Source organism: Oncorhynchus tshawytscha, linkage group LG05 (genome assembly GCF_018296145.1).
Source record: "Oncorhynchus tshawytscha isolate Ot180627B linkage group LG05, Otsh_v2.0, whole genome shotgun sequence".
Taxonomy (NCBI): Eukaryota; Metazoa; Chordata; class Actinopteri; order Salmoniformes; family Salmonidae; genus Oncorhynchus; species Oncorhynchus tshawytscha.
The window spans coordinates 18,935,687-18,958,523 of NC_056433.1; the positions used below are offsets into that span (position 1 = coordinate 18,935,687).

Consider the following 22,837-nt stretch of genomic DNA (forward strand, 5'->3'; position numbering starts at 1 on the left):
AAGGAGATCATGGATACATTAGAAGTAGTGGATATATGGAGGCTGAAAAACCCTGACCTAGTGAGATATACATGGAAGAGGCTAAATCAAGATAGCCATCTAGACTACTTCCTGGTCTTATTCTTTCTAGCATCAAGAGTTAAAGTATTAATAGGATAACGAATGCGATCGGACCACCATCTAATTGGCCTCCACATAACTCTTACAGCATTTCCACATTGACGGGGATATTGGAAATTCAATCAAAGCCTACCGGATGACAATTCGTTCTTAACGAAGACGAAGTCATTTGAAATTGACATTTTTCTACACAATGTAGATACAGCAGATTCACTTATTGTATGGGACACATTTAGAGGTTATTCAATACAATACTCATCATTAAAACAAGCAGTTTAGGTCAGAAGAGATGAATGAATAGAGGAAATAGCAGGTCATGGAAACTACTATAGGGGCACAAAATACAGGAAAAACCAAAAGAATGATCAAGTGGAATTTATTACAAAAATAAAGCATATTGTATGGAAAATGCACTACATATTTCATGAATCTTCAACATAGAAATGCTACCCCAAAAAAATTGCATAAACTCGTTACAAATGACAGTCCAGCCTCTCTCAGCCTATTGCGGACAGTCAGCACTGATGGAGGGATTGTGTGTTCCTGGTGTAACTCGGGCAGTTGTTGTTGCCATCCTGTACCTGTCCCACAGGTGTGATGTACGTAGGTAGGTGCAGGTGTTTTAACACGTGGTCTGTCACTGCGAGGATGATCAGCTGTCCGTCCTGTCTCCCTGTAGCGCTGTCTTAGGCGTCTCACAGTACAGACATGGTCATTTATTGCCCTTGCCATATCTGCAGTCCTCATGCTTTCTTGCGGCATGCCTAAGGCACGTTCGCGCAGATGAGCAGGGACCCTGGGCATCTTTCTTTTGGTGTTTTTCAGAGTCAGTAGAAATGCCTCTTTAGTGTCCTAAGTTTTCATAACTGTGACCTTAATTGCCTACCTAAGCTGTTAGTGTCTTAACGACAATTCCACAGGTGCATGTTCATTAATTGTTTATGGTTCATTGAACAAGCATGGGAAACAGTGTTTAAACCCTCTACAATGAAGATCTGTGAAGTTATTTGGATTTTTTGAATTGTCCTGAAAAGCGATTTAATATACGACAATTACTTGAAAGAATTGCACATTATGAAACATCAAAGCAGATTTCAAAAGGCATTCGAAAAAGTATGACTAGAATTAAAATATGTGTGTGTGTGTATATATAGATAGATAGATATATTGTGGCAGAACAGGGGGTTTGGTCAAGACGTTTACACAGATCAGACATGGACAGAGTAGTATTAGCTCGGTTTCAAGGGTGTTTATTTAAATTATAAATCAAAAGAAAAGGATAGGTCTCCCCCGTCTTCTGGGCTCAGGGTCTTGCTGTATCCTGTCGGGCACAAAAACTGAACTCCCTCCTTTTAGCTCGGGCACCGTCTCCAACTACGGAAGTCACCTTTCTTTCCCCAGTCCTTTCCTGTGTGCTGCCCTTCTGGCAGCTTTATGGGACTCGTAAAGCTGGTGAGCAATCAGCCCTCGATTACCCACCAACCACAATCAGCCCTGGATTACCCACCAACCACAATCAGCCCTGGATTACCCACCAACCACAATCAGCCCTGGATTACCCACCAACCACAATCAGCCCTGGATTACCCACCAACCACAATCAGCCCTGGATTACCCACCAACCACAATCAGCCCTGGATTACCCACCAACCACAATCAGCCCTGGATTACCCACCAACCACAATCAGCCATGGATTACCCACCAACCACAATCAGCCCTCGATTACCCACCAACCACAATCAGCCCTTGATTACCCACCAACCACAATCAGCCCTGGATTACCCACCAACCACAATCAGCCCTGGATTACCCACCAACCACAATCAGCCCTGGATTACCCACCAACCACAATCAGCCCTGGATTACCCACCAACCACAAATAGCCCTGGATTACCCACCAACCACAATCAGCCCTGGATTACCCACCAACCACAATCAGCCCTGGATTACCCACCAACCACAATCAGCCCTCGATTACCCACCAACCACAATCAGCCATGGATTACCCACCAACCACAATCAGCCCTCGATTACCCACCAACCACAATCAGCCCTCGATTACCCACCAACCACAATCAGCCCTCAATTACCCACCAACCACAATCAGCCCCAATTAGTCCTGGCCGGAGAGCCTGTTGAGACCTGGCACATCCAGCAGAGGGAGCCATCGCCTCGTGATGTAGACTCCGTCTGCCACCAGGCCTCGACGACTCTGGCTGACCTGCTGTACTCCACACCCCCCCCTAGGGAGCACAGTGCTTCCTTCAGGCTTGTCCGTCCATTTCACTGTTTTCGGGAGGCGGGCCCTGGTTAGATCGGTGAGGGGGGAAGCTACAGCCACAAAGTTGGGTATAAACCGGCTATAGTATCCTGCCAGTCCCAGGAAGGACTTGACCTGTGTCTTGGTGCGTGGAACGGGCCAGTCACTACTGCGTGAACCTTCCTCTCCTGGGGCTTGACGTTCCCCAGTCCGATCAAATACCCCAGGTACTCCACCTCCTTGAACGCTAGTCTGCATTTCTTGGGGTCGCTGTCAACCCAGCTTGCCTGAGCATGTCCAGCACCACCTGGAGGCGCGTCAGGTGCTCTTCCTTGGCTTCCCAACCTTGGCTGTGGATGATGATATTATCCAAATAGGCCTCTGCGTACTGCTGGTGGGGTCGAAGTACTTTGTCCATCAGGCGCTGGAATGTGGGTGAGGCTCCGTGGAGACCGAACGGGAGAACCCGGTACTGATATAGTCCGTCTGATGTCAAAAACGCTGACTTCTCCCAGGAGGAGGCTGTGAACTGTACCTGCCAATATCCTTTGGTCTGGTCAAGGATGCTCATGTACCGGGCCTTTCCCAATCGGTCGATGAGTTCACCCACCCTCGGCATGGGGTAGGCGTCGAACAAGCTGATTTCTTGCACAAACCGGAAATCATTAAAGAAGCGCAGGCTACCGTCCGGTTTGGGCACCAACACGATGGGGCTACACCATGCACCCTGGGACTCTTCAATGACCCCCATCCTCAGCATAGCCTCCACTTCCTGCTTCACAGCTGTGTGCTTCGGCTGTGTGCTTTGTGTCGTTGTCCTGTTGAACGGTGAACCTTAACCCCAGTCTGAGTTCCTGAGCAGGTTTTCATCAAGGATCCCTCTGTACTTTGCACCGTTCATCTGTCCCTCAATCCTGACTAGTCTCCCAGTCCCTGCCGCTGAAAAACATCCCCACAGCATGATACAGCCACCACCATGCTTCACCGTAGGGATGGTGCCAGGTTTCCTCCAGACATGACGCTTGGCATTCAGGCCAAAGAGTTCCATTTTGGTTTCAAGGACTCATAGTCAGAGTCCTTTAGGTGCCTTTTGACAAACTCCAAGCGGGCTGTCATATGCCTATTTACTGAGGAGTGTCTTCCGTCTGGCCACTCTACCATAAAGGCCTGATTGGTGAAGTGCTGCAGAGATGGTTGTCCTTCTGGAAGAACTTTGGAGCTCCTTCAGATTGACCATCGGAAAAGTCTTGGTGGTTCAACACTTCTTCCATTTAAGAATGATGGAGGCCACTGTGTTCTTGGAGACCTTGAATGCTGCAGAAATGTTTTGGTGTCCTTCCCCAGATCAGTGCCTCGACACAATCCTGTCTCTGAGCTCTACGGACAATTCCTTATAGACAGTTGTATGCCTTTCCAAATCGTGTCGTATCAATTGAATTTACCACAGGTGGACTCCAATCTAGTTGTAGAAACATCTAATGGATGATCAATGGAAACAGGATGTACCTGAGCTCAATTTCGAGTCTGAATTCTTGTGTAAATAAGGTATTTCTGTTTTCACTTTGTCATTATGGGGTAATGTGTGTAGATTGAGGAGGATAAATATTAATTAAATTAATTTTAGAATAAGGCAATAAAGTAACAAAATGTGGAAAAAGTCAAGTGGTCTGAATACTTTCCAAATGCACTGTATGGGGCATGCAACATTCTCAGCTCTGTAGAGTTTGCTGCGAAGAGACAGAATCACAAGATCATTTATTCTGGTATTGCCACTATGTAGCTTGTTTCTGGTCACAGGTTTAGGAATGGTTAAAAAATCACAACATTCACTTAAAATTAACCTTACAAATAGCAGTGTTGGGGGATTTTGGAAAGCTGTAGTCAAGCAATCAGTAATATAATAATACTTGGAGGAAAGGTTTTCATCTTTAGCTCACAATCTGTGGATACTATGCGATTAGAAAGGTTACAAATGTATGGACAACAGCACAATTGAAAAATATATGGCACATGGTGATAGGTGGGGTGGGATTAAATACAGTTGAAGTCGGAAGTTTAAAAACTCGTTTTTCAACCACTCCACAAATTTCTTGTTAACAAACTATAGTTTTGGCAAGTCGGTTAGGACATCTACTTTGTGCATGACACAAGTAATTTTTCCAACAATTGTTTACAGACAGATTATTTCACTTATAATTCACTGTATCACAATTCCAGTGGGTCAGAAGTTTACATACACTAAATTGACTGTGCCTTTAACCTCTCTGGGATATGTGGGATGCTAGCTACTCATCCCCAGAAGATAATATATGCATATTATTAGAATATTTGGATAGAAAACACTCTGACGTTTCTAAAACTGTTTGAATCATGTCTGTGAGTATAACAGAACTTATGTAGCAGGCGAAACCCCGAGGACAAACCATTCAGATTTTCAATGAGATTTCATTGGGAATCCAAATTTCTAAGAGACTTGCTTGCATTTCCTACCGCTTCCACTGGATGTCACCAGTCTTTACAAATTGGTTGAGGTTTTTCCTTTGTGTAATGAAGAAGTACGGCCATCTTGAACGAGGGTCACTTCATGTGTACTGTTTGATAGAGGTGCATGACCAGAAAGCAAGCTTGAGTTTGTTTTCTTCCTGTATTGAACACAGATCACCCGTCTTCAATTTTATCGATTATTTACTTTAAAAAAAGACCTAAAATTGTATTACAAAAGTAGCTTGAAATGTTTTTGCAAAGTTTATCGGTAACTTTTGAGATATTTTGTCGTCACGTTGCGCAAGTTGGAACCGGTGTTTTTCTGGATCAAACGTGCCAGATAAATGGACATTTTGGATATATATGGACGGATGTAATCGAACAAAAGGACCATTTGGGATGTTTATGGGACATATTGGAGTGCCAACAGAAGAAGCTCGTCAAAGGTAAGGCATGATTTATATTTTTATTTCTGCGTTTTGTGTCGTGCCTACAGGGTTGAAATATGTTTTCTCTCTTTTGTTTATGGAGGTGCTATCCTCAGATAATAGCATCGTTTGCTTTCGCCGAAAAGCCCTTTTGAAATCTGACATGTTGGCTGGATTCACAACACGTGTAGCTTTAATTTGGTATCTTACATGTGTGATTTCATGAAAGTTAGATTTTATAGGAATTTATTTGAATTTGGCGCCCTCTGCATTTTCTCTGGCTTTTGGCCAAGTGGGACGCTACCGTCCCATATATCCCAGAGAGGTTAAAGGCAATGCTACCAAATACTAATTTAGTGTATGTAAACTTCTGACCCACTGGGAATGTGATGAAAGCAATAAAAGCTGAAATAAATAATTATCTCAACTATTAAAACTTCTTACTGCTGAAATCCCATTAACGGGATCGATTTGACAACAGCCAGTGAAAGTGCAGGTCGCCAAATTCAAACAACATAAATCTCATAATTAAAATTCCTCAAACATACAAGTATTATACACCATTTTAAAGATACACTTGTTGTTAATCCCACCACAGTGTCTGATTTCAAAAAGACTTTACAGCGAAAGCACACCATACGTTAGGTCTGCACCTAGTCACAGAAAAACACAGCCATTTTTCCAGCCAAAAAGCAGAAATGGAGATAAAATTTATCACTAACCTTTGATGATCTTCATCAGATAACACTCATGGGACTTCATGTTACACAATACATGTATGTGTTGTTCGATAAAATTCATATTTATATACAAAAATCTGAGTTTACATTGGTGCGTTATGTTCAGTAATGTTTTGCTTCCAGAACATCCGGTGATTTTTGCAGAGAGCCACATCAATTTACAGAAATACTCATCATAAATGTTGATGAAAATACAAGTGTTATACATGGAATTAAAGATATACTTCTCCTTAATGCAACCGCTGTGTCAGATTTCAAAAAAGCTTTACGGAAAAAGCACACCATGCAATAATCTGAGTATAGCGCTCAGAGACAAAAACAAGCCATACAGATACCCGCCATGTTGTGGAGTCAACAGAAGTCAGAAATAGGATTCTAAATATTCACTTATCTTTGATGATCTTCATCGGAATGCACTCCCAGGAATCCCAGTTCCACAATAAATGTTTGTTTTGTTCGATAAAGTCCTTCATTTATGTCCAAATAACCTCTTTTTTGTTTGCGCGTTTAGTTCACAAATCCAAATTCACAAGACACAAGCACTTAGTCCAGACGACAGTTCGTAGAAACATGTCAAACGATGTGTAGAATCAATCTTTAGGATGTTTTTATCATAAATCTTCAATAATATTCCAACCGGACAATTCCTTTTGTCTTTAGAAAGGAAAAGGAACAGAGCTCGTGCTCACGGCCGCACGCGAGACTGACCTCATGGCATTCTGCCAGACACCTGACTCAAACAGCTCTTATTCTCTCCCACTTCAGAGTAGAAGCCTGAAACAAGGTTCTTATGACTGTTGACATCTAGTGGAAGCCTTAGGAAGTGCAATCAGACCAAATTTTATACTGTATATGGGATAGGCAAAGACTTAATCCTTCAAACCTCAGATTTCCCACTTCCTGGTTGGATTTCTTCTCAGGATTTTGCCTGCCATGTGAGTTCTATTATATAAACTTCTGACAATAATGTATTATTGTTATGTTTGATAATGTATTATTGTTATGTTCGATAATGTATTATTGTTATGTTCAGTAATGTATTATTGTTATGTTCGATAATGTATTATTGTTATGTTCAGTAATGTATTATTGTTATGTTCAGTAATGTATTATTGTTATGTTCAGTAATGTATTATTGTTATGTTCAGTAATGTATTATTGTTATGTTCAGTAATGTATTATTGTGATGTTCGGTAAGGTATTATTGTTATGTTCGGTAATGTATTATTGTTATGTTCAGTAATGTATTATTGTGATGTTCGGTAAGGTATTATTGTTATGTTCAGTAATGTATTATTGTTCAGTAATGTATTATTGTTCAGTAATGTATTAGTGTTATGTTCGGTAATGTATTATTGGTATTGTTCTGTAATGTATTATTGTGATGTTCGGTAATGTATTATTGTTATGTAATGTATTATTGTTATGTTCAGTAATGTATTATTGTTATGATCTGTATTGTATTATTGTTATTGTTCTGTAATGTATTATTGTTATTGTTATGTAATGTATTATTGTTATGTTCGGTAATGTATCATTGTTATGTTCGGTAATGTATTATTGTTCGGTAATTTATTATTGTTCGGTAATGTATTATTGTTCGGTAATGTATTATCGTTATGTTCGGTAATGTATTATTGTTATGTTCAGTAATGTATTATTGTTATGTTCGGTAATGTATCATTGTTATGTTCGGTAATGTATTATTGTTCGGTAATTTATTATTGTTCGGTAATGTATTATTGTTCGGTAATGTATTATCGTTATGTTCGGTAATGTATTATTGTTATGTTCAGTAATGTATTATTGTGATGTTCGGTAAGGTATTATTGTTATGTTCGGTAATGTATTATTGTTATGTTCAGTAATGTATTATTGTGATGTTCGGTAAGGTATTATTGTTATGTTCAGTAATGTATTATTGTTCAGTAATGTATTATTGTTCAGTAATGTATTAGTGTTATGTTCGGTAATGTATTATTGGTATTGTTCTGTAATGTATTATTGTGATGTTCGGTAATGTATTATTGTTATGTAATGTATTATTGTTATGTTCAGTAATGTATTATTGTTATGATCTGTATTGTATTATTGTTATTGTTCTGTAATGTATTATTGTTATTGTTATGTAATGTATTATTGTTATGTTCGGTAATGTATCATTGTTATGTTCGGTAATGTGTTATTGTTCGGTAATTTATTATTGTTCGGTAATGTATTATTGTTATGTTCGGTAATGTATTATTGTTATGTTCGGTAATGTATTATTGTTATGTTCGGTAATGTATTATTGTTGTGTTCAGTAATGTTTTATTGTTATGTTCGGTAATGTATTATTGTTATGTATTGTTATTGTTATGTCCGTAATGTATTATTGTTATGTCCGTAATGTATTATTGTTATGTCCGTAATGTATTATTGTTATGTTCGGTAATGTATTATTGTTATGTTCAGTAATGTATTATTGTTATGTTCGTAATGTATTATTGTTCGGTAATGTATTATTGTTCGGTGTGTTTATTGTTCAGTAATGTATTATTGTTATGTTCGGTAATGTATTATTGTTGTGTTCGGTAATGTATTATTGTTGTGTTCAGTAATGTATTATTGTGATGTTCGGTAAGGTATTATTGTTATGTTCGGTAATGTATTATTGTTATGTTCAGTAATGTATTATTGTGATGTTCGGTAAGGTATTATTGTTATGTTCAGTAATGTATTATTGTTCAGTAATGTATTATTGTTCAGTAATGTATTATTGTTCGGTAATTTATTATTGTTCGGTAATGTATTATTGTTCGGTAATGTATTATCGTTATGTTCGGTAATGTATTATTGTTGTGTTCGGTAATGTATTATTGTTATGTTCGGTAATGTATTATTGTTATGTTCGGTAATGTATTATTGTTGTGTTCAGTAATGTTTTATTGTTATGTTCAGTAATGTATTATTGTTATGTTCAGTAATGTATTATTGTGATGTTCGGTAAGGTATTATTGTTATGTAATGTATTATTGTTATGTTCAGTAATGTATTATTGTTATGATCTGTATTGTATTATTGTTATTGTTCTGTAATGTATTATTGTTATTGTTATGTAATGTATTATTGTTATGTTCGGTAATGTATCATTGTTATGTTCGGTAATGTATTATTGTTCGGTAATTTATTATTGTTCGGTAATGTATTATTGTTCGGTAATGTATTATCGTTATGTTCGGTAATGTATTATTGTTGTGTTCGGTAATGTATTATTGTTATGTTCGGTAATGTATTATTGTTATGTTCGGTAATGTATTATTGTTGTGTTCAGTAATGTTTTATTGTTATGTTCAGTAATGTATTATTGTTATGTTCAGTAATGTATTATTGTGATGTTCGGTAAGGTATTATTGTTATGTTCGGTAATGTATTATTGTTATGTTCAGTAATGTATTATTGTGATGTTCGGTAAGGTATTGTTGTTATGTTCAGTAATGTATTATTGTTCAGTAATGTATTATTGTTCAGTAATGTATTAGTGTTATGTTCGGTAATGTATTATTGGTATTGTTCTGTAATGTATTATTGTGATGTTCGGTAATGTATTATTGTTATGTAATGTATTATTGTTATGTTCAGTAATGTATTATTGTTATGATCTGTATTGTATTATTGTTATTGTTCTGTAATGTATTATTGTTATTGTTATGTAATGTATTATTGTTATGTTCGGTAATGTATCATTGTTATGTTCGGTAATGTGTTATTGTTCGGTAATTTATTATTGTTCGGTAATGTATTATTGTTCGGTAATGTATTATTGTTATGTTCGGTAATGTATTATTGTTATGTTCGGTAATGTATTATTGTTATGTTCGGTAATGTATTATTGTTGTGTTCAGTAATGTTTTATTGTTATGTTCGGTAATGTATTATTGTTATGTCCGGTTATGTGTTATTGTTATGTCCGGTAATGTATTATTGTTATGTCCGGTAATGTATTATTGTTATGTCCGGTAATGTATTATTGTTATGTTCGGTAATGTATTATTGTTATGTTCAGTAATGTATTATTGTTATGTTCGGTAATGTATTATTGTTCGGTAATGTATTATTGTTCGGTAATGTATTATTGTTCAGTAATGTATTATTGTTATGTTCGGTAATGTATTATTGTTGTGTTCGGTAATGTATTATTGTTGTGTTCAGTAATGTATTATTGTGATGTTCGGTAAGGTATTATTGTTATGTTCGGTAATGTATTATTGTTATGTTCAGTAATGTATTATTGTGATGTTCGGTAAGGTATTATTGTTATGTTCAGTAATGTATTATTGTTCAGTAATGTATTATTGTTCAGTAATGTATTATTGTTCGTTTATTATTGTTCGTAATGTATTATTGTTCGTAATGTATTATCATTATGTTCGGTAATGTATTATTGTTGTGTTCGGTAATGTATTATTGTTATGTTCGGTAATGTATTATTGTTATGTTCGGTAATGTATTATTGTTGTGTTCAGTAATGTTTTATTGTTATGTTCAGTAATGTATTATTGTTATGTTCAGTAATGTATTATCGTTATGTTCGGTAATGTATTATTGTTGTGTTCGGTAATGTATTATTGTTATGTTCGGTAATGTATTATTGTTATGTTCGGTAATGTATTATTGTTATGTTCGGTAATGTATTATTGTTATGTCCGGTTATGTGTTATTGTTATGTCCGGTAATGTATTATTGTGATGTTCGGTAAGGTATTATTGTTATGTTCGGTAATGTATTATTGTTATGTTCAGTAATGTATTATTGTGATGTTCGGTAAGGTATTATTGTTATGTTCGGTAATGTATTATTGTTCGGTAATGTATTATTGTTCGGTAATGTATTATTGTTCAGTAATGTATTATTGTTATGTTCGGTAATGTATTATTGTTGTGTTCGGTAATGTATTATTGTTGTGTTCGGTAATGTATTATTGTTGTGTTCGGTAATGTATTGTTCGGTAATGTATTATTGTTGTGTTCGGTAATGTATTATTGTTGTGTTCGGTAATGTATTATTGTTGTGTTCAGTAATGTATTATTGTTCGGTAATGTATTATTGTTATGTTCGGTAATGTATTATTGTTATGTTCGGTAATGTATTATTGTTGTGTTCGGTAATGTATTATTGTTGTGTTCGGTAATGTATTATTGTTGTGTTCGGTAATGTATTATTATGTTCGGTAATGTATTATTGTTATGTTCGGTAATGTGTTGTTTTCTTTGGTAATGTATTATTGTTAAGTTCAGTAATGTATTATTGTTTTGTTCGGTAATGTATTGTTTTGTTTGGTAATGTATTATTGTTATGTTCAGTAATGTATTATTGTTATGTTCGGTAATGTATTGTTTTGTTTGGTAATGCATTATTGTTATGTGATTTGCTGTATATCAATCAAATCTATAAAGCCCTTTTTACATCAGCAGAATTCACAAAGTGCTATACAGAAAGCCAGCTTTAAACCCCAAACAGCAAGCAATGCAGATGTATGTAAAATGTATATGTTGCAGAAAATATGTAAAATCAAAAAGATGTGTCCTCCTAAGAGGAGGGCGGGTTAAACATTTTTAAAATTCAAGTTTGAAAAGTAAAATTGCGTATTGTCACAGTAGGGCTGGGCAATAGTGCCTAAAACTCTATTTCAATGTGTTTTCTCTAAATAAGCTGTGTTGCACAATTTAAATATCAAGTTCACTGCATTTAGCAATACTATATTGAATTCAGAACTTGAGGAATTATACATAGGCTGAATATATGCCTTCCACAACCATAAGACCCACTAATAATTACATTATTTCATCAAAATAGTTGTACCTGCTTTTTTTTGGCGATAATCACTGATCTGGCTTTCAGGTCTGTCTATAACAATGCCAGTTATGTTATAAATGTAACCAGAATCATGAATATTTCACATTCACTAATAATATAGCAGACACCGGTGTCATAAACTCTAAAGCCCGCCCACGAGCTAGTGTGTAGCCAGCTAATATTTTGATTTTAATCCCATTTGGATCTAGGTATAATTTCACAAGTTCTGAATTCAGCTAAAACGCAGAACAGTTGAATAGTTATGAACACACCCTTCTGTCTGTCCCCAACTGTTTGAACAGCATGCTAGCCTGTCCACTTTGTTCAGATGTTGAAATCAAGTGGCCTACCTTATTTCTCAGAATAAAAACAAATGGCCAATTCTTTATAGAATTGTTTTATGCTTTTTGCACATTTTAAAAACACACTTAACAGCTAGTATAACAAACTTTGTTTGACTAAAATGCTGCTAGCTATACGTGGTAGCGTAAAGCACGCGACAAACTGAGCATTCATTTTCCAGAATGAATGTTCATTGGTACATCCGTTTTTAGTAATGCCTGCTCTGCTTGAAATTTGAGGAGTTGAAACATAAACAGGGTATGGTTCAAAAGGTTAACTTATCCTCTATTTACAGTAAAATAATGTCTCCATGTGTTTCGGTGTCCATATGACCGATTTCTGTTGGACCAAACCTCAAATGCAAATAGGGGGTTGAAACCGTTTGTCAGAGCGGAAGAAGTGATCTCATCTTTGTTGTTGTGAGGGGTGGTGGGAGGGGCTTGGGAGAAAGAGGCGAGTGATTTCAAAATCTGTCCAAAATAAGCCCAATGCATTTCTATGCGCTTATATTGAACCTAAGCTCATCGCCTGCCTTTGGGACAACAACTCCCTTTGTTAGAGTGGCAACATGAACATTTTTTAAATTAAATACAGACATCTGGTGTAAATGGGAAGGTGCAAAAGGCAACATGAGAACCAAGTGGACATAAACGCTCATAAAAACGAAAAATACAACAAACCTCGATTCTGCGATACAGGCATTTGGAATGTCGCACAACATAACATCAAAATAATCCAATTCATTTTATGTATCCCCCAGCCCTATGTCACGTTATCGTTCCAGCAACAAGGTCTACAAGGTGAATGAGATTTGAATTGTGTTTTGAATTGAAAGCATATTAGCTCCTGAATGAAAGAATCTCTGGCTCAATCTCTTGTTTATTTGTTTATTTTGTTGTGGATTTTGGAACACATTGCTTTTTCTGTACGCAAAGTAAATGTCTGTCAATAGCAGCCAAAATATATATCTAATCGGGTGTGTGTGTGTGGTTCCAGGGTGTGTGAGCTGTTACAAGGAGGTGCTGTGATGAACAAGAGCTACCAGCCCCACGAGGCCCACATTCCTTACCTGCTGCAGCTATTCATCGACTACAACCTGTACGGCATGAACATGGTCAACCTGGGAGCCGTCAAGTTCCGCCGGAGCCAGCAGCGCGAAGGTAAGGATGCTCTGGGGGTACACATCTAGGATCAGTTTCCCCTCCCCCAATCATAACCTAAACAATTAGTGGGGGTGCTACTGAGATTTACACTTTTTCTCTTGTTGTTCTACTGCATCTTGAATGTGTGTGGGTTTGGGGGGCAGTCTGAGGGAGGAAGGAAAGAAGGAAGGGGTGAGGGAGGGTGAAGGTCTAGCATCCTACTCTCAAGTTCATGACTTTGTGTGGGGGGCAGGCTTTTTAATGCAGTTATTGATATTACTGTTGACTGTTAGTGTTTTATGTGGTTTATATTACTGTTGACTGTTAGTGTTAGATGTGGTTTATATTACTGTTGACTGTTAGTGTTAGATGTGGTTTATATTACTGTTGACTGTTAGTGTTAGATGTGGTTTATATTACTGTTGACTGTTAGTGTTAGATGTGGTTTATATTATTGTTGGAACCGGTTCATGGAACAGAACCATAAAACAAAAAATAAGGAAAATGTTTAAGGAAAAGAATCAGAACCGGGAAAGATTATTTTACCCAAGAGGAAATGCTTAGTAATAGGGATGTAAACAAAATGTGTTAACTACATTTGACAATGTGGTTGATATTACTGTTGGATGATGTTGATATTACTGTTAGATGTGGTTGATATTACTGTTAGATGTAGTTGATATTACTGTTGGATGATGTTGATATTACTGTTAGATGTGGTTGATATTACTGTTGGATGATGTTGATATTACTGTTAGATGTGGTTGATATTACTGTTAGATGTGGTTGACAGTACTGTTGGATGATGTTGATATTACTGTTAGATGTGGTTGATATTACTGTTAGATGTGGTTGATATTACTGTTGGATGATGTTGATATTACTGTTAGATGTGGTTGATATTACTGTTAGATGTGGTTGATATTACTGTTAGATGTGGTTGATATTACTGTTAGATGTGGTTGATATTACTGTTGGATGATGTTGATATTACTGTTAGATGTGGTTGATATTACTGTTAGATGTGGTTGATAGTACTGTTAGATGTGGTTGATAGTACTGTTAGATGTGGTTGATAGTACTGTTGGATGATGTTGATATTACTGTTAGATGTGGTTGATATTACTGTTAGATGTGGTTGATATTACTGTTAGATGTGGTTGATAGTACTGTTAGATGTGGTTGATATTACTTTTAGTGTTAGATGTGGTTGATATTACAGTAAGTGTTAGATGTGGTTGATATTACTGTTACATGTGGTTGATATTACTGTTAGTGTTACATGTGGTTGATATTACAGTTTGATGTGGTTGATATTACTGTTAGTGTTAGATGTGGTTGAAATTGCTGTTAGTGTTAGATGTGGTTGATATTACTGTTAATGTTAGATGTGGTTGATATTACTGTTAGATGTGGTTGATAGTACTGTTGGATGATGTTGATATTACTGTTAGATGTGGTTGATATTACTGTTAGATGTGGTTGATATTACTGTTAGATGTGGTTGATATTACTGTTAGATGTGGTTGATATTACTGTTAGATGTGGTTGATATTACTGTTAGATGTGGTTGATATTACTGTTAGATGTGGTTGATCGTACTGTTAGATGATGTTGATATTACTGTTAGATGTGGTTGATATTACTGTTAGATGTGGTTGATATTACTGTTAGATGTGGTTGATATTACTGTTAGATGTGGTTGATATTACTGTTAGATGTGGTTGATATTACTGTTAGATGTGGTTGATATTACTGTTAGATGTGGTTGATATTACTGTTAGATGTGGTTGATATTACTGTTAGATGTAGTTGATATTACTGTTGGATGATGTTGATATTACTGTTGGATGTGGTTGATATTACTGTTAGATGTGGTTGATATTACTGTTAGATGATGTTGATATTACTGTTAGATGTGGTTGATAGTACTGTTAGATGTGGTTGATATTACTTTTAGTGTTAGATGTGGTTGATATTACTGTTAGATGTGGTTGATATTACTTTTAGTGTTAGATGTGGTTGATATTACAGTAAGTGTTAGATTTGGTTGATATTACTGTTACATGTGGTTGATATTACTGTTAATGTTAGATGTGGTTGATATTACTGTTACATGTGGATGATATTACTGTTGACAGAAATACGTTTTTGGTGAGTATGGACCATTTCTGGGATATTTTATTTCAGTTAAAAAACATGAGCTAGCGCACATCCAAAGAAATTTATTTTATGTAGAGGTGCTGACTGTCACGCCCTGGTCTTAGTATTTTGTGTTTTCTTCATTTATTTGGTCAGGCCAGGGTGTGACATGGGTTTATTTTGTGTTGTGTTTATGTATGGGGGTTTTTCGTAGGTTTTGGGATTGTGGCTTAGTGGGGTTTTCTAGCATAGTCTATGGTTACCTGAGGCAGTTCTCAATCAGAGGCAGGTGATTCTCGTTGTCTCTGATTGGGAACCATATTTAGGCAGCCATATTCTTTGAGTGTTTCGTGGGTGATTGTTCCTGTCTCTGTGTTTATTGTCACCAGATAGGCTGTATAGGTTTTCACGTTCCGTTTCTTGTTTTTGTATTATCGTGTTTATTCGTTTATTAAACATGTATCTAAACATGTATCTAAATTACCACGCTGCATTTTGGTCCGACTCTCCTTCGACGGAAGAAAACCGTTACACTGACTAACGGCAAATTAACTATAAGCTATAAAAATAAAGAGTCGCACACTCTATATATTTATTGGGTAAATCGCCAACGTTTCGGCAGGGATTTACCCAATAAATGACTGGAAAAGTGTGTGTGATATATATATATATATAGTGTGCACCTCTCTTTGTCTTTTATATTTCAGCTAATGAAACATGGGACCAACACTTTACACATTTATATTTTTGTTCGGTATAACACAAATGTATAATAAAAAGAATAAAAAGAATCAGAGCTTTAAAAAAGAACAGAAAGTAACAATATAAACCGGAACTTCTTTGGGTTCGAACCGGTTGTAGAACTTTATTTAGCTGGTCAGAACAATGGAAACGGACCAAAACAGTTATGGCTCTGTTAAGAACGAAAAGATTTGAAATGTTACACGGAACCCAAACCGACGGCGCATAAATGTATTTTGTCCCCCCACACCAAACGCGATCACGACACACGCAGGTTAAAATATCAAAACAAACTCTGAACCAATGACATTAATTTGGGGACAGGTCAAAAAGCATTAAACATGTATAGCAATTTAGCTAGTTAGCTTGCACTTGCTAGCTAATTTGTCCTATTAGCTTGCTGTTGCTAGCTAATTTGTCCTATTAGCTTTCTGTTGCTAGCGAATTTGTCCTACTAGCTTGCTGTTGCTAGCTAATTTGTCCTGGGATATAAACATTGAGTAGTTATTTTACCTGAAATGCACAAGGTCTTCTACTTCGACAATTAATCCACACATAAAACAGCCAACCGAATCGTTTCTAGTCATCTCTCCTCCTTCCAGGCCTTTTCATCTTTGAACTTATATGGTGATTGGCATCGATACTTTCACAGTATTACCACGACCACTGGCAAAACATTTAGTCTTTCAAACACCCACGTGGGTATAACCAATTCTATTTTAGCCCTTGGCAACACAGACGCTTGTTGGCGCGTGCAAGCAGTGTGGGTGGAATAATTGAATAACATGGATTTTTTTTTTTTTTTAATCGACACGCACGCGACGTGTCCGGTCTAGTCAACATGTTAGATGTGGATGATATTACTGTTAGATGTGATTGATATTAGTGTTAGGTGTGGATGATATTACTGTTAGATGTGGATGATATTACTGTTAGATGTGGATGATATTACTGTTAGATGTGGATGATATTACTGTTAGATGTGGTTGATATTACTGTTAGATGTGGTTGATATTACTGTTAGATGTGGTTGATATTACTGTTGGATGATGTTGATATTACTGTTAGATGTGGTTGATATTACTGTTAGATGTGGTTGATATTACTTTTAGTGTTAGATGTGGTTGATATTACAGTTAGTGTTAGATGTGGTTGATATTACTGTTACATGTGGTTGATATTACTGTTAATGTTAGATGTGGTTGATATTACTGTTAATGTTAGATGTGGTTGATATTACCGTTAGATGTGGTTGATATTACTGTTAGTGTTAGATGTGGTTGATATTACTGTTAGTGTTAGATGTGGTTGATGTTAGTGTTAGATGTGGTTGATGTTAGTGTTAGATGTGGTTGATATTACTTTTAGTGTTAGATGTGGTTGATATTACAGTTAGTGTTACATGTGGTTGATATTACTGTTACATGTGGTTGATATTACTGTTAGTGTTAGATGTGGTTGAAATTGCTGTTAGTGTTAGATGTGGTTGATATTACTGTTAATGTTAGATGTGGTTGATATTACTGTTAGATGTGGTTGATATTACTGTTAGTGTTAGATGTGGTTTATTACTGTTAGTGTTCGATGTGGTTGATATTACTGTTACATGTGGTTGATATTACTGTTAGTGTTAGATGTGGTTGATATTACTGTTAGTGTTAGATGTGGTTGATATTACTGTTAGTGTTAGATGTGGTTGATATTACTGTTTGTGTTAGATGTGGTTGAGTACTATGTATTTGCAGAATGCCCAGTCATAAGAGATCAAGGCTGTTTTCTTCTCTGATGGACAGACATCCCAGGCTATAGGGCCACCTCCTCCACCATGCTCTGGCTCTGTGGGGAGGCTGTAAGGGAGGACAAGGAGAGAGGGAATGCTGCCATGCTTTGTGCCATGATGTATTAGTACATTTCTTTACAATGGCCTTGAGATGCCTTTGCTGCTTCTCTAGCTCACACCATCTATCTCACACCGGTGAACACACACACACACCTCCTTGTCCTGCTACATAATGCATCCTGGTCAGTGTGGCAACCTGATGACACCCTGGCCTTTCAAAGACCTGACCGTATAGATAGAGAAGGTTTTAATCATAAAGCTTTACAATGACAGTGCTTTGAATAATACACCTTGCAAACACACAGCAAAGCTTACAACAGAAGGACAGATGAAGAGGGAGGGAGAACTAGAAGCAATGGGGTGCCGGCCAGTTGGCAGCCCCCCTCCAGCCCTGAAACTAGACTAGGGGGTAACTCTTAGCTTCTGCCTCCTGCACATTCTCCTCAAACCCCAGAGGATTCTGGAACACCGCCAGGGTGTTACAGACAATAAGTCATTATGCACAAGATTGAGAGATCCAGGCCACATCCCTGTATGTCACCCAATCCAGGAGCCCGAGGCACATTCCTAGTAATATCATCAGTCTCTTCCTCTGTTTCACAGAGCTGGACAGACAAACACCCTGACGTCAATCTAGAGAAATAAACCACTGGGCTTGGATATGGATCTATTTACTTCTGACCTTTTGAACTCGGTATAGAACTTGTACTTTACACAGCTGTTTAGTATTAATATGACCTCCCACCTCTCCTCTGCCAACCAAAACAAAGCCGCAGCAGCAAGCCAAGCTGGGACATTTGATATCTCCTAGTGAGAATGATAAAGTCGAGCCTGTAATCTGAGGGTTGAGGCCGGGGGGGGCGGTCAGACACGGACTCCCTACCTCCTACCTCCCTTCATCCCTTGAAGTGAAACTGATAATCACTAGGCCCCTCAGTGGGAGGGAGATAGTGGTAGAACAGGGGTGGTATCTCCGTGGGAGTGGAGGATCAGGGGAGGTATCTCGGATCAGATGGTTGAACTTGGCCTTGGCTTCACTCTTTCTCTCCTGCCTGATGGCTGTGAATAAAGCGGCAGATTAGGTCTTTTCTGTTTGATCTTGACAAAGGCTTAGTAAGTGCTTATCCTGAGCAGAGATGGGACAGGTATCTCCACTCTGCAGTGCTCTTCATGCCTGAGCAAGTCTCTCCTGGGCCAGGGGAGGCAGAACCCAGCATCACACCACCAGGCATGAATCAGCCAGGAACTCCTCCCAGACAAAGAGAGGGCTTGAATGTTAAATCCACCTCTGGATTTCATGCAATCAATGGAAAGGGGGTTGCAAAGAACCAAAAAGTAGAAAGAGACCAAAGCGCTGTGACAATATTTACATACGTTTTAGTATTGCGCTAATTTGAAAGTGAGTTTGTAATCTGGGATGAAGACGATGACAGACATTTGAAAACCCTGTGTAAAAAAATCTGTGTAGATCCAAATCATTTGAAATACTGAGCTGGTATGCTTTTTTAGTCTTATTGTATGTTGAAAGCACTGTGTTTGTGGACTGTCTCAGCAATAAAACTCCTCAGATTGACTTCCAACACGTGACTCACGTTTGTGTGTGTGTGTCTGTGTGTCTGTGTGTCTATGTAACAGAGGGGTCTCCCCCAGATCACCAGGGCTTCTGCAGCAGACCCTTGAAGAGCCCCTGTACCTCCAAACTGAGTGACAGTACCCTGGGAGGCATGTTTGTCCGCTGGCAGGAAGATGCCACACCCTGGTGAGACACACCTGCTCAGACGGGCTCCATTCACATGTTCTGTGCCTCTACGGTGTCAGCTGTTTAGCTCTTGTTTGTACATGATAACTGTGGTTTATTTTTGAGGGTTTTTTTTCTGTGTAAGGTTGATTTGATCTCTCGCACCCTCCTCTCAATTCAATTCAAGGGTTTTATTGGCATGGGAAACGTATGTTAACATTGCCAAAGCAAGTGAAGTAGATAATATACAAAAGACATTCCAAAAGACATTTCAAATGTCATTATGTCTATATATTCTCTCTCGTCTCTCTCGTCTCTCTCGTCTCTCTCGTCTGTCTGTCTGTCTGTCTGTCTGTCTGTCTGTCTGTCTGTCTGTCTGTCTGTCTGTCTGTCTGTCTGTCTCTCTGTCTGTCTGTCTGTCTGTCTGTCTGTCTGTCTGTCTCTCTCTCTCTCTGTCTGTCTCTCTGTCTCTCTCTGTCTCTCTCTGTCTCTCTGTCTCTCTGTCTCTCTGTCTCTCTGTCTGTCTGTCTCTCTGTCTGTCTCTCTGTCTGTCTCTCTGTCTGTCTCTCTGTCTCTCTCTGTCTCTGTTTCTGTTTCTGTCTCTGTGTGATGTAGTTCTCTAGTCCTGGAGGATGTGGAGAAACAGAGTATGTGTGAGCTGGAGGCAGATGCTGTGGCTGCAGACATCCTCAACCGTCTGGAGATAGACAGTAAGGACAACAAACTTGAACACTTTTTTTTTGTCATAGATCAAACAGTCAACCAGTCAGGCAGACACGGTCGGCACACATGAGCGAGAGCCTGAGGGAGGGGATGGCTACTGACTCACTTCTTCTCTGACTATGTAACACAGTTGAGTGATGGTGGCTTTTCCACATCAGTGGTTGCCTCTCAAATGGCATTCTATTCCCTGTAGTGCACTACGTTTGACTAGAATCCCTAAAGGAGCCCTATAAAGGGAATAGGGTGCCATTTGGGGCGCAGCCTATGTGACACAGATGAGCGACGGAGGCCTCCAGATCAAACGCTGTCAGTCTCTTACCACACTGCCAGGCTCCTGCTCTCTAGCACATTGGAGCATGAGATCAGTGACCATCAGGCCCAGAACAAACACTGTCCACTCCCCCTATCTGTCTACCTTCTGTCTGGGGAGGGAGAGGGAAACGGGGATGTAGTGTGGAAGAGCATATTGAACTGAGAACTTAAAGCAAAAAGAGAACACTGTGTACAGAACATGCAGAGACATGTATGAATATTCATCTGTTGCTGGAATGTGTTCCAATTTCTCAATTCACAATTAACTCTTTACAGAATGCCTGCTATTCTTCATACATACTAGGAACAAAAGTAACAAAGTGATTGCATTTTTGATTGTGTTTTAGATTAGCTGTGCTCATAATATGGAGTGTTGGCAATAGACACACACACACACAATTATCTGCACAAGGTAGAAAGAGGGGGCGGGGCACACCATGGTAGTCCACATATGTGGTCTTGGCACGTAGATTTTCCATCTGCCCCAAAAACGGATATACAAACTCTCTGTTGAAAAGGAAATGGTTGAAGACTGATTCTATGATTTTGAGTTTGTGCCTAGTTCTGAGTGGTTGGCTCTGGATCTATGATCTTTAACTTTGCTTTGTGTGAGTAGGACTGGCACAATCGTTGTATAATCATGTAACTGACAATTATGGACAAAAACGGTCAACTACAAAATGTATTGACTTATTACATTTATTTTAGGAGAAGGGGGAATTCACTAAAGTAGAAATAATTTACTCAAATGCAGTTTTTAATTTTTGCATCAAGTGGGTAAAGTTGGTAATCATTTTAAGAGCAGAACGGCACAGTCAGCAGGAGAAGCTTTATTTCCAAATGTTCTAAGCAACCAAAACAATGAGTTAAAAAATAAACATTTAACAGGGGTGACTCCAAAGCTGTGTTGTATTCATATGAGATCATTTTCTATATAATATATCTCTAAGGACAATTATGACAATAACCATGACAATTAATCATTATCCCAAATTCTATATTCGTCACATTCCTATGTGTGCGTCAATGTTCTCTTCTTGAAAAAGGCCTTCATCCAACTGACGGGAGATAAACGGATAGAGTGGGAAGTGCAGAGGTTTTTGTGTAGGGATCTATGCTAAAGTGTGTGTGTGTGTGTGTGTGTGCCTGTGTGTGTGTGTAGATCAGATTGGCAGGAATCCTGGCCTGCAGGTCATCTGGGAGGACGATAAGCAGAGACGACGAGAGAAGAACCAGTCAGAGACCCCACAGTCACAGGGTGAGTGAACCAGTCATCTCAGGTCGAGACCCCACAGTCACAGGGTGAGTGAACCAGTCATCTCAGGTCGAGACCCCACAGTCACAGGGTGAGTGAACCAGTGAACCAGTCATCTCAGGTCGAGACCCCACAGTCACAGGGTGAGTGAACCAGTCATCTCAGGTCGAGACCCCACAGTCACAGGGTGAGTGAACCAGTCATCTCAGGTCGAGACCCCACAGTCACAGGGTGAGTGAACCAGTCATCTCAGGTCGAGACCCCACAGTCACAGGGTGAGTGAACCAGTCATCTCAGGTCGAGACCCCACAGTCACAGGGTGAGTGAACCAGTCATCTCAGGTCGAGACCCCACAGTCACAGGGTGAGTGAACCAGTCATCTCAGATCGAGACCCCACAGTCACAGGGTGAGTGATGGACAGACCTATACCTCCTCACAGCCCAATCCTCCATTATATAACACCACAGTCAAACTTCTAGCAGGTCTACATGCTTATTGACTGAATATACACTCAGTGGCCAGTTTATTAGGTACGACCCCGTTCATGTAAATGGTAAAAACAACCACCAACACGACCACCATCACTGGACAATTGAGGAGTGGAAAAACATTGCCTGGTCCGACGAATCCCTATTCCTGTTACGTCATGCTAATGGCTGAGTCAGGATTTGGCATAAACTGCATGAGTCCATGGCCCCATCCTGCCTGGTGTCAACGGTACAGGCTGGTGCCG

At 38.4% G+C, this 22,837-nt stretch overlaps 1 protein-coding gene across 2 annotated transcripts in view; it reads left to right on the top strand.

Moving 5' to 3' along the window:
* The window catches only part of LOC112250062 (DNA polymerase zeta catalytic subunit), a 108,279-nt gene that overhangs the window by 41,395 nt on the left and 44,047 nt on the right, over window positions 1-22,837 (top strand). For both annotated transcript variants that reach the window (XR_006083380.1, XM_024419904.2), the window contains exons 4-7: window positions 13,207-13,370; window positions 19,711-19,834; window positions 20,429-20,523; window positions 22,011-22,106. Coding sequence is in view for 1 of the 2 variants with exons in the window: in XM_024419904.2 (XP_024275672.2) it covers window positions 13,207-13,370; window positions 19,711-19,834; window positions 20,429-20,523; window positions 22,011-22,106 (479 nt within the window). In the remaining variant the exon portion in view is untranslated. The remainder of the gene's footprint in view (window positions 1-13,206; window positions 13,371-19,710; window positions 19,835-20,428; window positions 20,524-22,010; window positions 22,107-22,837) is intronic.